We start from the raw sequence: 17,490 nt of genomic DNA, 5'->3' as shown, positions 1-17,490 counted from the left end.
ACTGTCAGTCTCAATATTCCTATTATTGATTATGTACAGAGCATTCAGAAAGTATTCAGGCTTCCCTTTTTCCACATTTTGTTACATTACAGCCTTATTCTAAAATTGATTAAATGGTTTTTTCCCCTCATCAATCTACACACAATACCCCATAATAATAATAATAATAATAATAATAATATTTTTGCAAATGTATCAAAAATGTCATATGGAAATATCAGCAGAAATTACAGCCTCAAGTCTTCTTGGGTATGATGCTACAAGCTTGGGACACCTGTATATGGGGAGTTTCTCCCATTCTTCTCTGCAGATCCTCTCAAGCTCTGTCAGGTTGGATGGGGAGCGTCGCTGCACAGCTATTTTCAGGTCTCTCCAAAGATGTTCGATCGGGTTCAAGTCTGGGCTCTGACTGGACCACTAAAGGACATTCAGAGACATGTCCCAAAGCCACTCCTGTGTTGTGTTGGCTGTGTGCTTAGGGTCATTGTTCTGTTAGAAGGTGAACCTTCGCCCCATTCTGAGGTCCTGAGTGCTCTGGAGCAGGTTTTCATCAAGGATCTCTCTGTACTGTGGTCCGTTCATCTTTCCCTCGATCCTGACTAGTCTCCGAGTCCCTGCCTCTGAAAAACATCCCCACAGCATGATGCTGCCACCACCATGCTTCACCATTGGGATGGTGCCAGGTTTCTTCCAGATGTGCCGCTTCACATTCAGGCCAAAGAGTTTAATCTTGGTTTCATCAGACCAGAGAATCGTGTTTCTCATATTCTGAGAGTCCTTTAGGTGCCTTTTGGCAAACTTCAAGTGGACTGTCATGAGCCTTTTACTGAGGAATGGCTTCTGTCCGGCCACTCTACCATACATGCCTGATTGGTGGAGTGCTGCAGAGATGGTTGTCCTTCTGGAAGGTTCTCCCATCAAAACAGAGGAACTCTGGAGCTCTGTCAGAGTGACCATTGGATTCTTGGTCACCTCCCTGACCAAGGCCCTTCTCCCCCGATTGCTCAGTTTGGCCGGGCAGCCACCTCTAGGATGTCTTGGTGGTTCCAAACTTCTTCCATTTAAGAATGATGGAGGCCACTGTTCTTGAGGACTTTCAATGCTGGTACCATTCCCCAGATCTGTGCCTCGACACAATCCTCTCTCGGAGCTCTACAGACAACTCCTTCAACCTCATTCAACCTTGGTTTTTGCTCTTACATGCACTGTCAACTATTGGACCTTAAATAGACAGGTGTGTGTCTTTCCAAATCATGTCCAATCAATATAATTTTCTACAGGTGGACTCCAATCAAGTTGTTGAAACATCTCAAGGATGATCAATGGAAACAGGATGCACCGGAGATCAATTTCGAGTCTCATAGCAAAGGATCTGAATACTTATGTAAATACTTATGTTTTTTATTTTTAATACATTTGCAAAAATGTCAAAAATCCTGTTTTTCATTTTGTCATTATGGGGTATTGTGTGTAGATTGAGGCAAAAGATTTTGTAACACGGGTCGTATAACGGAGACCAAGGCACGGCGTGTAGAGTGCTCATATTTTATTAATGATAACACTTAAACAGAAAATAACAAAAACGACAGCCAACAGTTCCGTCAGGTAACTAACATACAAAACGGAAAACAACTACCCACAAAACCCCATAGACAAACCCCAACTTAAATATGATCTCCAATTAGAGACAACACGAACCAGCTGCCTCTAATTGGAGATCATCAAAACTCAACCTAGAACTAGAAAAACAAGAACAAAACATAGAAACAAAAAACATAGACTGCCCACCCATATCACACCCTGACCTAAATAAACAGAAAAACACAGCTCTCCTAGGTCAGAGCGTGACAGAATTATTTAATCAATTTTAGAATAAGGCTGTAACGTAAAAGAATGTGGAAAAGGTCAAGGGGTCTGAATACTTTCCGAATGCACTGTAACTTATACATCTACTGAATATAGAACTGGTTAACAGGCCTCTCACACACACACACGCGCACGCGCACGCCTCTTTCCACACAGTTGACTCATTTGGGAAGATTGAAGGAGAAGGGCTGAAGGACTCTGCAGGCCTTTGTCAGTGTGTGTGTGTGTCTAACTGTCTGTCTGTGCGTTTACATGTACACTGTATAAAGGTGTAAAGTTATATAAATCTGGTTGTTCTTACCTGGCGAAGAAGGATGCAGCAGCAGAGGTGGTGGTTGGGGTTGCCGTGGTAACCTGCAAAGTGGGAGGGACCTGGGAGGGTGAGGGGGCGGGGACATCAGCATTGTAGTGGTTCAGAGCCTCCTCCGTCAGACCCTCTCTACACCCCTCTGATATCATCTGGGAGATCTACACACACACACAGCCATTATACAACAATAACAACACAAAAGAGAAAGGGGGACATCGGAGAGAGATGGTCACACATGTTGTGTGACTGGAACGACAACAGACAGAAACAGTAGTAAGAATATAGGACTGGAGGAACTACACCTGTTTGTTTGCTTTAAGGAGAGAAAAGAACAGGTTTTCCTTCCACTGGTGACAAAGTGCCAGTCAGACCAGAGGGAGACCTGGTGCCATCGTCCTCCATCTGTCACCTCCATACTACCCGACTGGCATCTGGCATCTGGCATCTGGCATCTCTCTCTCTCTCTCTCTCTCTCTCTCTCTCTCTCTCTCTCTCTCTCTCTCTCTCTCTCTCTCTCTCTCTCTCTCTCTCTCTCTCTTCTCTCTCTCTCTCTCTCTCTCTCTCTCTCTCTCTCTCTCTCTCTCTCTCTCTCTCTCTCTCTCTCTCTCTCTCTCTCTATATATATATATATATATATATAAAGATCTGATTGTTCCTCTTGAACGTGTTGATGAAGTTAACCTTAATTTATTTTCACATTTTCAGTAATGTTTGTTAAGTATAAAGAATATTCATAAAACGAATGCATTGGATTCATCTAGTGATTAATATAGTATTTTTGACTATAGGTGCTTTACATTGTATGGGGCTGTAAGTCCTATCCAGTATCCACCACTAATATGTTGTCCTACCTGGATGGATGAAGCTCGGCGGCCATTTTGTACCAGCAGGCTCATGCCATATCGCTGTATCAGCACTCTTTAAATGTCATCCCGATATAGGGAACCATTTATAAAGCTCTCTCTCTCTCTCCTTTTCTCCCCCCCAAATCTCTCCTTCTCCATCTCCTCACTCTCACTCTGCTTTCTTCTCAACTCCCTAGCTCCCTCTCCTTCAACATGCACACACACCCCTGCAGTAGTCTAGCTTTGGAGGTTGTGTGTGACCTCCTGTCTGAATTCACAGTGATTTATCATCATGTTCTCGCTCTGCTCTAATGGTAAAACAGGAGTGTTAAAGTCACACTATGTTACTGCAGGGAAGAGGGGAGAGGGGCTACACAGGACACACACACACACACGGTTGATTGATTGGCTAATTAGTGTAGAATAGTCTACTTGCGTTATCCACAGACCGAAATACCTGATTTAGAAACAGAAATATAGGACATCTGCCACATACACCCTACTGGGAGGTGTGTGTGTGTTTGTGTGTGTTTGTGGCTCGATCGGGTGCCAGCACTTGACTGCTTGCGGGAGCCTAACCCTTCTTGATTAGTGTGCAGCTGTTCTACACTGCTAAAGCATGGTATTAGTATCACAGGGCTATGCTACAGGCTAGGCTATATGCTACAGGCTAGGCTATATGCATAATGTGAAGACAATGGCTGACTGATGGCTCTTTGATGGGCGTCGTGCCATCTCAGCACAAGGAAAATGGAGGGAAGAAATAAAATGGACTCGTATATCTTAAAGCTCCTGAGTGGTGCAGGGGTCTAAGGCACTGCAGGCCCTGGTTCGACCCCGGCTGTATCACAACCGGCCGTGATTGGGAGTCCCATAGGGCGGCCCACAATTGGCCCAGCGTCGTCTGGGTTAGGGGAGGGTTTGGCCGGGGTAGGCCGTCATTGTAAAATAAGAATGTATTCTTAACTGACTTGCCTAGATAACTAAAGGTTCAATTTAAAAAGAATAATATCTTCCTGACTCTATTCCACAGACACACACACACACAGTGTATTTCTAGTAGCACCCTGGGCTGTGTGCCAGGCGGGCCTCAGAGAGGTGACCTTGGGACAGGGGATGGAGGGATAGAGGAGAGAAAAGGAAGGAGGGAGGGAGGGAATGGAGGACGCAGACAGGGTGTGAGGGATGAATTCGACAGAAGGGCTAGAAAAAGGCTTAGGGGAGGTGAAGAAGGGTCAGGAGTGTAGGGGACAGGGGAGTGTGAGGGAGAGACAAGATGATGATGAGGGGGGTGAGGGAGAGAGAGGGGGTCGATGAGGGGGAAGGGAGATGAGGGGAACAGGGGAGATGAGGAGGTAGGGAGATGAGAGGAACAGGGGAGATGACAGGAACAGGGGAGATGAGGCAGTAGGGAGATGAGCGGGTAGGGAGATGAGAGGAACAGGGGGATAAGACAGTAGGGAGATGAGAGAGAGGGAACGTGGGCGGGAGATGAGGGGAACAGGGGAGATGAGGCAGTAGGGAGATGAGCGGGTAGGGAGATGAGAGGAACAGGGGGATAAGACAGTAGGGAGATGAGAGAGAGGGAACGTGGGCGGGAGATGAGGGGAACAGGGGAGATGAGTAGGTAGGGAGATGAGGAGGTAGGGAGATGGGGGAAACAGGGGAGATGAGGGGAACAGGGGAGATGAGGAGGTAGGGAGATGAGAGGAACAGGGGAGATGAGAGGAACATGGGAGATGAGGGGAACAGGGGAGATGAGGGGAACAGGGGAGATAAGGCAGTAGGGAGATGAGGGGAACAGGGGAGATGAGGGGAACGGGAGATAAGGCAGTAGGGAGATGAGCGAGTAGGGAGATGAGAGGAACAGGGGACATGAGAGGAACAGGGGACATGAGAGGAACAGGGGACATGAGAGGAACAGGGGAGTAAGGCAGTAGGGAGATGAGCGGGTAGGGAGATGAGAGGAACAGGGGACATGAGAGGAACAGGGGAGATAAGGCAGTAGGGAGATGAGGGGAACAGGGGAGATGAGAGGAACAGGGGAGATGAAGAGGAAGGGAGATGAGGAGGTAGGGAGATGAGGGGAACAGGGGAGATGAGGAGGTAGGGAGATGAGGGGAACAGGGGAGATGAGGAGGTAGGGAGATGAGGAGAACAGGGGAGATGAGGAGGTAGGGAGATGAGGGGAACAGGGGAGATGAGGAGGTAGGGAGATGAGGGGAACAGGGGAGATGAGGAGGTAGGGAGATGAGGAGAACAGGGGAGATGAGGAGGTAGGGAGATGAGGGGAACAGGGGAGATGAGGAGGTAGGGAGATGAACGGGTAGGGAGATGAGGGGAACGGGGAGATGAGAGGAACGGGGAAGATGAGAGGAACGGGGGAGATGAGAGGAACGGGGGAGATGAGAGGAACGGGGGAGATGAGAGGAACGGGGGAGATGAGAGGAACGGGGGAGATGAGGGGAACAGGGGAGATGAGGGGAACAGGGGAGATGAGGGGAACAGGGGAGATGAGGGGAACAGGGGAGATGAGAGGAACAGGGGAGATGAGAGGAACAGGGGAGATGAGAGGAACAGGGGAGATGAGGGGAACAGGGGAGATGAGAGGAACAGGGGAGATGAGAGGTACAGGGGAGATGAGAGGAACAGGGGAGATGAGGAGGTAGGGAGATGAGCGGGTAGGGAGATGAGAGGAACAGGGGAGATGAGAGGAACAGGGGAGATGAGGAGGTAGGGAGATGAGCGGGTAGGGAGATGAGAGGAACAGGGGAGATGAGAGGAACAGGGGAGATAAGGCAGTAGGGAGATGAGGGGAACAGGGGATCTGAGGGGAACAGGGGATCTGAGGGGAACAGGGGAGATGAGAGGAACAGGGGAGACGAGAGGAACAGGGGAGATGAGAGGAACAGGGGAGATGAGAGGAACAGGGGAGATGAAAGGAACAGGGGAGCTGAGAGGAACAGGGGAGATGAGAGGAACAGGGGAGATAAGGCAGTAGGGAGATGAGGGGAACAGGGGAGATGAGAGGAACAGGGGAGATGAGGGGAACAGGGGAGATGAAAGGAACAGGGGAGCTGAGAGGAACAGGGGAGATGAGAGGAACAGGGGAGATGAGAGGAACAGGGGAGATAAGGCAGTAGGGAGATGAGAGAGAGGGAACGTGTGTCACGACTTGCGCCGAAGTCGGCCCCTCTCCTTGTTCGGGCGGCGTTCGGCGGTCGACGTCACCGGCTTACTAGTCACCACCGATCTATTTTTCCCTGTTCGTTTTGTCTTAATTATACACACCTATTTTCAATTTCCTTATTTAACCCTCTGGCTTCCCTTTCTGTTTTGTCCGTGATTGTTCGTGTTAGTGGTTGTTGGTGTTTCTCCTAACCCTGTTGTTTTGCTGTTGGAGATTTTTGATTGTGTTTTTGAGTAAACAAGACTGTATGCACTCATACCTGTGTCCTGCGCATGACTCCGCTACATCTCCAAACAAAAACCGTTACAGAATCACGGACCATTTAAATGGAGTCAGCAGGCGCAGCCAGCCCTCCTCTCCCAGTAGAGGAGCGTGTCCAGCAGCACGCGACCATGTTACAAAGTCTAGGGACAACCATGGATCGCATGCTGCAGACCATGGAGAGATGGGAGAGAAGAGGATTTCCCGTTGACCCAGCCACACCACCTCCACCCGCACCTCTACCTACACCCATGCCTACCCATCCGTCATCAGGATCTAGTGGGATTCGGCTCTCGCTCCCGGGAGCGTATGATGGAACAGCTGCCGGGTGCCAGGGGTTCCTACTCCAGCTGGAGCTCTACCTGGCAGCTGTTCAGCCGGCCCCTTCGGGACGCGAGAGAGTGAGCACCCTCATCTCCTGCCTGACTGGAAAAACCCTGGAGTGGGCCAACGCCATCTGGGAAAGGGAAGGCCCAACTCTGGATGACTACGAGGACTTCTCCCGCCGCTTCCGGGCAGTATTTGATCATCCACCTGAAGGGAGAGTGGCGGGGGAGTGCTTGTTCCATTTGAGACAGGGGATGAGGAGCGCTCATGAGTTTGCGCTGGATTTCAGAACTCTGGCGGCGGGATGGAATGAGCGGGCCCTGATCGACCACTACAGGTGTAGTTTGCGAGAGGATGTTCGTAGGGAGCTAGCCTGCAGGGACACCACCCTCAACCTGGACCAGCTGGTGGACTTATCCATCCGGCTGGATAACCTGTTGGCCTCCCGCAGACGTCCGGATCGGGGTCCGTTAGTTCCATCCCCCAGCGCCTTAGACCCAACACCTATGGAGTTGGGAGGGGCTGCGATGAGGGCGACCGGAGGGGGGACCATTGCCTGCACTAGCTGTGGCCACAGAGGGCACACTGCTGGTCGGTGCTGGGGAGATTCTTCAGGAAGTCAAGGTAGCAGGCGGAACACTGGTGGTTCAGCCCAGGTGAGTAGGCACACTTGACTCACCCAGAGCCTCCTGTTGCTCACATGTGGTTATCTATAGAATTTCCAGGGTTTTCCCAGCATAAGGCGCTAGTAGATTCAGGCGCAGCTGGGAACTTTATTGACCGTTCCTTGGCACATAGATTCGGGATTCCTATTGTTCCCGTTGATGTTCCCTTCCCTGTACATGCCCTAGATAGCCCCGACCCCAACGGACGACTAATTAGGGAGGTCATAGCTCCCATTGCAATGATAACGCAGGGGGGTCATGACGAGAGAATTGGTCTCTTTCTGATCGACTCTCCTGCGTTTCCCTTTGTGTTGGGTCTTCCCTGGTTGGCTTCTCATGATCCTACTATTTCGTGGCAACAGAGGACTCTCAAGGGATGGTCCTGTCAGTGTTCAGGGAGGTGTAGGTGTTTCCTTAGGTGCCACTACGGTGGAAAGGCCAAACCAGGTTTCCACCATGCACATTCCCCCCGAATATGCCAATTTGGCACTCGCCTTCTGTAAAAGGAAGGCGACTCAATTACCACCCCATCGACCGGGGGATTGTGCGATAAATCTCCTGGTGGGCGCTGCACTTCCCAGGAGTCATGTGTATCATCTGTCACAGGAGGAGACGGCGGTTATGGAGACATATGTCACCGACTCTCTGGGACAAGGATACATTCGGCCCTCCACTTCACCTGTCTTCTCGAGTTTATTTTTTGTGAAGAAGAAGGATGGAGGTTTACGCCCGTGCATTGACTATCGAGGTTTGAACCAGATTACGGTAAAATACAGTTACCCGCTGCCTCTCATCGCTAGTATGACGGAGTCATTGCACGGGGTGCGCTTCTTCACAAAATTGGACCTCAGGAGTGCGTACAACCTGGTGCGTATCCGGGGAGGGGATGAGTGGAAGACGGCATTTAGCACCACTTCTGGGCACTATGAGTGCCTCGTCATGCCGTATGGGTTAATGAAGGCTTCATCCATCTTCCACTACAGTGTAGTGGTGTGTATATAGATGACATTCTAATATACTCCACTACCCGCGCCGAGCATGTGTCCCTTGTACGCATGGTGCTTGGTCGACTGTTGGAGCATGACCTTTACATCAAGGCAGAGAAATGTCTGTTCTTTCAACAGTCCGTCTCCTTCCTAGGGTACCGTTTTTTCGCGTCAGGGGTGGAGATGGAGAATGACCGCATTTCAGCCGTGAGTAATTGGCCGACTCCAACCACGGTAAAGGAGGTGTAGCGGTTTTTAGGGTTTGCCAACTACTACCGGAGGTTTATCCGGGGTTTTGGGCAGTTGGCGGCTCCCATTACCTCCTTGCTGAAGGGGGGACTGGTGCGACTGCAGTGGTCAGCTGAGGCGGACAGGGCTTTTGGTCACTTGAAGGCCCCGTTTACCACGGCTCCAGTGCTAGCGCATCCTGATCCCTCCTTAGCATTCATAGTTGAGGTGGACGCGTCCGAGGCTGGAATAGGGTCAGTGCTATCTCAGCGCTCGGGTACGCCACCAAAACTCCGCCCATGTGCTTTCTTTTCGAAGAAGCTCAGTCCGGCGGAGCGAAACTATGACGTGTGGGATAGGGAGTTGTTAGCTGTTGTCGGGGCCCCGAAGGCGTGGAGACATTGGCTTGAGGGGGCTAGACACCCTTTCCTCATTTGGACTGACCACCGAAATCTGGAGTACATTCGGGCAGCGAGGAGACTGAACCCTCGCCAGGCTAGGTGGGCTATGTTTTTCACCCGCTTTGTTTTCACCCTCTCCTACAAACCAGGTTCCCAGAACGTGAAGGCAGATGCACTGTCCCGGCTGTATGATACAGAGGAGCGGTCCACGGAGCCCACTCCCATAATTCCAGCTTCTTGCCTGGTGGCACCGGTGTTATGGGAGGTGGACGCGGACATCGAACGGGCGTCACGTGCAGAGCCCACTCCCCCCATTGTCCAGTTGGGCGCTTGTACGTTCCGTTTGATGTCCGCGATCGTTTGATCTGTTGGGCTCACACGTCACCCTCCTCTGGTCATCCTGGTATCGGTCGGACGGTGCGCTGCCTTGCGGGGAAGTACTGGTGGCCCACTTTAGCTAAGGACGTGAGGGTTTATGTCTCCTCCTGTTCGGTATGCGCACAGTGCAAGGCACCTAGACATCTGCCCAGAGGGAAATTACAACCCCTTCCCGTTCCGCAACGACCGTGGTCACACCTATCGGTGGATTTCGTGACGGATCTTCCTCCGTCACAAGGAAACACCACGATCCTGGTCGTTGTGGATCGGTTTTCTAAGTCCTGCCGTCTCCGTCCTTTGCCCGGTCTCCCTACGGCTCTACAAACTGCGGAGGCCCTGTTCACCCATGTATTCCGGTACTACAGGGTGCCTGAGGACATAGTGTCTGATCGGGGTCCCCAATTTATGTCTAGAGTCTGGAGGGCATTTATGGAACGCCTGGGGGTCTCGGTCAGCCTTGCCTCAGGTTTCCACCCCGAGATCATAGGGTAGGTGGAGAGTCAACCCAGAGGTGGGTAGGTTTCTGCGGTCCTATTGCCAGGACCGGCCGGGGGAGTGGGCAACGTTTATCCCCTGGGCGGAGATGGCCCAAAACTCCCTCCGCCACTCTTCTACTAATCTAACCCCTTTTCAGTGTGTGCTGGGTTATCAGCCGGTCCTGGCACCATGGCATCAGAGCCAGATCGAGGCTCCTGCGGTGGATGAATGGTTTCGGCACTCGGAGGAGACATGGAACGCTGCCCATGTCCGACTACAACGAGCCATCAGGCGGCAAAAGGCGAGTGCCGACAGCCACCGCAGTGATGCCCCGGTTTATGCACCGGGGGATCGGGTCTGGCTCTCGACCCGAAACCTGCCCCTTCACCTGCCCTGCCGGAAGCTGGGTCCGCGGTTTGTGGGGCCATTTAAAGTCCTGAGGAGACTGAACGAGGTTTGTTATAGGTTACCCCTGATTATCATATTAACCCCTCGTTCCATGTGTCTCTCCTCAGGCCGGTGGTGGCTGGTCCGCTCCAGCAGTCTGAGGTGCGGGAGGTTCCTCTGCCCCCTCTGGACATCGAGGGGGCCCCGGTGTAGACAGTACGAGCCATTATGGACTCTAGACGTCGGGCGAGGGGCCTTCAGTACCTCGTGGAGTGGGAGGGGTACGGCCCGGAGGAGCGATGCTGGGTACCGGCGGAGGACATCCTGGACCCATCGTTACTCCAGGAGTTTCACCTTTTCCGCCCGGATCGTCCTGCGCCCCGTCCCCCGGGTCGTCCCCGAGGCAAGTGTCGGCAAGGGGGGGTACTGTAACGACTTCCGCCGAAGTCGGCCCCTCTCCTTGTTCGGGCGGCGTTCAGCGGTCGAGGTCACCGGCTTTCTAGTCACCACCGATCCATGTTTCCCTTTTCGTTTTGTTTTGTCTTGATTACACACACCTGGTTTCAATTCCCTTATTATGTTCCCTATTTAACCCTCTGGCTTACCTTTCTGTTTTGTCCGTGATTGTTCTTTGTCAGTGGTTGTTGGAGGTGTTTCTCCTCACACTGTTGTTTTGCTATTGGAGATTTTGCTTGTGTTTTTTCTGAGTAAACTAGACTGTTTTCACTCAAACCTGTGTCCTGCGCCTGACTCCGCTACGTTTCCAAACCAAAAGTGTTACAACGTGGGAGGGAGATGAGGGGAACAGGGGAGATGAGGAGGTAGGGAGATGAGGTAGAGGGACATGGGGTGGGAGAGAGATGAGAGGTGAGGGACAGGGGTGGTAGGGAGATGAGGAGGTAGGGAGATGAGGTAGAGGGACATGGGGTGGGAGAGAGATGAGAGGTGAGGGACAGGGGGTGGTAGGGAGATGAGGGAGAACAGGGGTGCGACAGGAGAGTTCCCTGGAGTCCTCATCATCAGGATATTGATTATTACACGGAATCAGAACACAGAGCACTAACTCTCTCATTTTTACATACTTTTCAGACTTGATTTGCCCTAACTGCAGCCTATAGGGAATAATACATCTACAAACGTAGGCTCTCTCCACCCCCGCCCCCACCAACCTGTCTCTTTCAATAACCGTTTACAGTCCTCTCCCAGAAGCCTCTGTTCCAAGAGGTGTCCTCATCTTCCCTTCGGTTACCACTCTCAGCTGAGGACAGCCTCCACTCACACACATACATACACTTTGTCTGACCTCTTGCTCATGGCTAATATACGTCATCGGGGCCAGACACAATCTAATGAACCCTATGTGCGTCGACACCTGGGACAGACTGCTACTCCATTTCAGAGGAAAAGGGAGGACAGAAGCTCAGTTCAACCTCACAGTTCCTTCTCTCCCTTTGGTCAACAAATTGGGGGAGACGTTTTGAAAAATAAGGTCAATCCCTGTCAAAATGGGCCCTGAAGTCAGACACGGAACATAACAATTCCACTTTTTTTTTTGTGCCAACACTCTTTCCAGTTACACACTTTCTGGAAACAGATCCACTTTCATTTATTTTGATTCTTTCCCCCCAATTCTATCTACTCGCATTTCAAAAAGTCTATCATCACACACACACACACACACACACACACACACACACACACACACACACACACACACACACACACACACACACACACACACACACACACACACACACACACACACACACAGCATACCTGGTAGGGGTAGAGTGTGACTCCCCCTCCATTGCTGCGAGACATGTACTGGTGAGCCTGCAGGGCTGCCGTGCTCAGTAACGCTCCGCTACCAGAACCATTATTACTAGGGCTGTGGGGCGGCTGGGCCGGCTGAACACCGCTGGCTTTACTGCTGTGTGCCGGAGAGCCGTTTCTCCTCTCAACCCCCAAGCCGACCCCTAGGGAGCTGGGCTTGGACCCATGGCGGGGGTATCCTCCCTGGTGCACAGAGGATGGAGCTATAGATGAGGAGGCTGGGGCTAGAGCTGAAGAGGTTGCCTGGGCAGAGGTTTGCCGCACAGATGCTGCACCTTGGCAGGGGTTGGAGGCAGTGTGGCTGGGGCTTGAGGATGATGCACTAGAGGAGGATGGAGGCATGGTAGGGTGGTGTGGGTGTGGATGGGGGTAGGCTGCTGAGGCTGAGAGGAGGTAGGCCCAGTCCCGTGGTGCTGTGGGGCCCTGGGGAAGGCCACTGCGGCTGGGCAGGGTGGGGGACGAGCTGGGGGACAGGTCCCACTGGTCCATGGTCAGCACCATGTGGACTGCTTCCTGTTTCAGCTGGGTAAGATGAGTGGAACACACGTCACAGCGACTGTCACGCTCGTTCCACGCCCGCCGCGAGCTGTTGGGCACCTGGAGCTGGTCGTGGAGGAGGAGGGAGAAGGAGGGATCCTATGAAAAATAGAGAAAAAGAAGGAGAAAGGTGGTTAGTTAAGTTATTTACATTGGTTGACAACACTACATCTTCACAATGCAGAGGACTGTGGATCTGAAATAGGCTGTGGTTGATTCTGATGGTAGCATACATTAAACAAACAATGGAGAAACTAATACACACAAACACAGAACACACACACTGAACACACACACACACACACACACACACAGAACACACACACACACTGAACATACACACTGGATTTGTATCTATTTGAGCACTCTGAAGCTCTCTGTTCAGAGAGATAAAGCTTCTAAGAGTCGACTGAACAAACAAAAAGGTCTTTCTCCTGCCTGACTTTGTCTGCTTGTTTGGTTTAGCAGAAGAAGAAGAAAGACAAAGGCAGAACTCATTAACCAAGTTGTTCAGAGAGAGATAGAAACTACAGATACTGAGAAACAAATAAGAGATATAGAGAGGAGAGAGAACAGGGTTGGGGTAGACAGAGAGAGAACAGGGTTGGGGTAGACAGAGAGCGAGAGAGACAGAGAGAGAGAGACAGAGAGGGAACAGGGTTGTGGTAGACAGAGAGAGAGAGAACAGGGTTGGGGTAGACAGAGAGAGAGAGAGACAAAGAGGGAACAGGGTTGGGGTAGACAGAGAGAGAGAGAGAGAGAGACAGAGAGAGAGAGAGAACAGGGTTGGGGTAGACAGAGAGAGAAACACAGAGAGAGAAACAGAGAGAGAGAGAGAGAGAGAGAGAGAGAGAGAACAGGGTTGGGGTAGACAGAGAGAGAGAGAGAGAGAGAGAGAGAGAGAGAGAGAGAGAGAGAGAGAGAGAGAGATAAAGAAACCAACCCTACAGCCTGCAGACACACAGCAATAAATACAGAAACACACACACACACACACACACACACACACACACACAAGCAAACAGTATGTTCATACGCACAAACAAACACGCACAAGGACAGGACACAACTCTTTCTGTTCTCTCTCCCTATTCATCACATCAAAAAGAATGACTGAAGGTAAAAGCCATTCACCTTCACTCTTCCTGACTCTGCTATCTATACCTGTATGAAGCCTGGAGTCTGAAGGCAGCATTATTCTCCACTCTGCTATACCTGTATGAAGCCTGGAGTCTGAAGGCAGCATTATTCTCCACTCTGCTATACCTGTATGAAGCCTGGAGTCTGAAGGCAGCATTATTCTCCACTCTGCTATACCTGTATGAAGCCTGGAGTCTGAAGGCAGCATTATTCTCCACTCTGCTATACCTGTATGAAGCCTGGAGTCTGAAGGCAGCATTATTCTCCACTCTGCTATACCTGTATGAAGCCTGGAGTCTGAAGGCAGCATTATTCTCCACTCTGCTATACCTGTATGAAGCCTGGAGTCTGAAGGCAGCATTATTCTCCACTCTGCTATACCTGTATGAAGCCTGGAGTCTGAAGGCAGCATTATTCTCTAGCAAACCTCCCACCATGACTCAATAGGCAGAGAGCTCCTATATGTCTATCACCAGGGTAGGAGCCTGACACACACACACACACACACACACATCAATGTGTAATGGTCTTGAAATGGCGGGTTTGATTCCCGTTGGGGCCACCCATATGAAAATGTATTCAAGCATAACTGTAAGTCACTTTGGATAAAACTGTTTGTTTTTTGGTATACATTATATCAAGTACAGGGGTTTTAGTCCACAGGTAAACATAAGTTACTTATATAGCTTTGTGGGTGACCTGACCAAATTCACATAGAAATGTGAGTCATAGCTCTGTCATTCGTATTGAAAGCAAGTCGGATAAGCGGTAGATCCGTTCTATGGGCGCTATTTCTATGCTTCCCGTCCTTGTTATGTTATCATCTCTCCCATATAAAAGATGAGGATCTAATGGTGTTCCAGGTAATGGCCTAACCAGTCCACGTGAATGTTTACTGACCTGGCTATGTGCTCTCACACACACACACACACACACACACACACACACACACACACACACACACACACACACACACACACACACACACACACACACACACACACACACACACACACACACACAGTGTGATGCTAGGAGACGCTGCGAGCTGGACCTCTTCTCTCTGACACTAATTCACATGTATTTGTTTCGGTGCTGCTGAGCAAACACACACACATACACACACACACGGCTCTTTGTCTGAACTTTTTATTTATAGACCCAATCACCATCACTAACCAGGACCACACTAACACACGCTAAAACAGTTTCCTTCTTAACACTGCTCTATGTAATGGGAGCTGGAATGAGCTGTGACCAATCAGCCTCTGTGACACACACATAAACAAACCAGCTCCTCTGGTCCTGCTAAGGGTTGCTAGTGAGTGAAGGACATTAGAACTGATCTGGATAACTCCCTCACCTCTCCCCTCCTTCAAACCCATCTGATATATAGTATGACCAAACAATAATGTTTTCATTCCACTATATTACTACAGTATTATTATTAGTGCTATTACCTCTACTACTAGTACAAGGTGCTATTTAGAGCCTAAAAGGGTTCTTCGGCTGTCCCCATAGGAGAACCCTTTGAAGAACCATGTTTGGGTCCAGGTAGAACCCTTTCCACAGAGGGTTTTACATGGAACCAAAAACGGGTTCTGTGATGGGGACAGCCGAAGAACCCTTTTGGAACCCTTTATTTTTCTAAGAGTGTACTTACTGCAAGTAGTAATTACTCCTACCACTACCACCAATATAGTACTACTCTGAACCCTCTCAGACCCTCTGTAGGATGTATGACAGCTGTAATGTTCTGAACCCTCTCAGACCCTCTGTAGGATGTATGACAGCTGTAATGTTCTGAACCCTCTCAGACCCTCTGTAGGATGTATGACAGCTGTAATGTTCTGAACCCTCTCAGACCCTCTGTAGGATGTATGACAGCTGTAATGTTCTGAACCCTCTCAGACCCTCTGTAGGATGTATGACAGCTGTAATGTTCTGAACCCTCTCAGACCCTCTGTAGGATGTATGACAGCTGTAATGTTCTGAACCCTCTCAGACCCTCTGTAGGATGTATGGCAGCTGTAATGTTCCCCTCCCCTCCTCATCCATCCTCTCTCCCCTCCTCCCCCCATCCCCCTCCCTCCTCCCCTCATCCCCTCGCTCCTTCCTTCCTTCTCTCTATCTTGGCCAGGTCGCAATTGTAAATGAGAACTTGTTCTCAACTTGCCTACCTGGTTAAATAAAGGTGAACTAAATCAATAAAATCCTCCCTCCACAGTATAATGAGCTGTAGTACATTTGACTTTTCATCCTTAATTGGAAACATGAAAATGCTACAAATCTCCTGCCTCCCTAGCTCCACACACACACACACACACACACACACACACAGACACACACACAGACACAGACACACACACACACACACACAGACACACACACACACACACACAGACACACACAGACACACACACACACAGACACACACACACACACACACACACACAGACACACACAGACACACACACACACACACACACACACACACAGACACACACAGACACAGACACACCCACACAGACACAGACACACAGACACAGACACACACAGACACACCCACACCCACACACACAGACACACCCACACCCACACAGACACACACAGACACACACACACAGACACACACAATATCAGGTAAATAAGCAGCATTAAGTCACCCCTGGACCCTCCTGTCTTTCAATCCCTTTATTACCATCAAAAGAGTGTGTGTGTGTGTGTGTGTGTGTGTGTGTGTGTGTGTGTGTGTGTGTGTGTGTGTGTGTCTGTGTGTGTGTGTGTGTGTGTCTGTGTGTGTGTGTGTCTGTGTGTGTCTGTGTGTGTGTGTGTGTGTGTGTGTGTGTGTGTGTGTGTGTGTGTGTGTGTGTGTGTGTGTGTGTGTGTCTGTGTGTGTGTCTGTGTGTGTGTCTGTGTCTGTGTGTGTGTCTGTGTGTGTGTGTGTGTGTGTGTGTGTGCATTACAGCTGTCAAACCCTCTCACAGAAGTGTGGCTTAGTCAATTACAATACCCTTACAGAAGATGTCCCAGTGCACCACACACACACACCCCCATATTACTATACTTGTGAGGACTTTTTGGGGACCAACAATTGAACCTAACCCTAACCAAATCCTAACCATAACCATAACCATAAACCTAACCCTAATTCCAACTCTAATCCTAACCACTAAGCCTAAAATAGCAAAATGTCCTCACTTCTCTGAATTGTAGTTGGTTTACGATTCTTATGAGGACTTGTGGTACTCACAAGTAACGTGTACACAGCCACATACACACGTCCCATTACACCAAAACCTGGAGCTCGGGTTGAAGGGTCAGAAATTACAAAGAAGCTACTGAGAAGTCTGTAGAACCTTCCATAATGCATACTGTCCAGGGGTGGAACACAAGCCTATAATAAAGAAGGGTGAACATTTAAAACGTTATCTTCTGTTCCTGCATACATACCAATGTCTTACTAAGCCCAACGTCAATAAGTCTAATGACATAATGAAATGCAGACCGTTTTCAAAAGTTAGCGAAGACCCCAGAAGCACGTTAGCAGCAAAACGGACCTGGAATGTCAGATATTACAACGTTAACTTACTTTAACATGACACATTTCTGCTTGGTGGTGTTTAAACGTTTACGTACGGTCTTATTTCAAATGTCAG

At 50.0% G+C, this 17,490-nt stretch overlaps 1 protein-coding gene across 1 annotated transcript in view; it reads right to left on the bottom strand.

The window, feature by feature from the left end:
- The window catches only part of LOC106569018 (kinesin-like protein KIF26B), a 194,873-nt gene that overhangs the window by 106,512 nt on the left and 70,871 nt on the right, over positions 1 to 17,490 (bottom strand). The window contains exons 3-4 of the mRNA XM_045714734.2: positions 12,098 to 12,790; positions 2,168 to 2,334 (exon numbers count right to left, since the gene is read on the bottom strand). Coding sequence (XP_045570690.1) covers positions 2,168 to 2,334; positions 12,098 to 12,790 — 860 coding nt within the window. The remainder of the gene's footprint in view (positions 1 to 2,167; positions 2,335 to 12,097; positions 12,791 to 17,490) is intronic.

The sequence above is a fragment of the Salmo salar genome, chromosome 01 (assembly GCF_965601325.2).
Source record: "Salmo salar chromosome 01, fSalSal1, whole genome shotgun sequence".
Taxonomy (NCBI): domain Eukaryota; kingdom Metazoa; phylum Chordata; class Actinopteri; order Salmoniformes; family Salmonidae; genus Salmo; species Salmo salar.
Note: the sequence above shows the minus strand (reverse complement) of the source record. Positions and strands in the feature narration are given on the sequence as shown.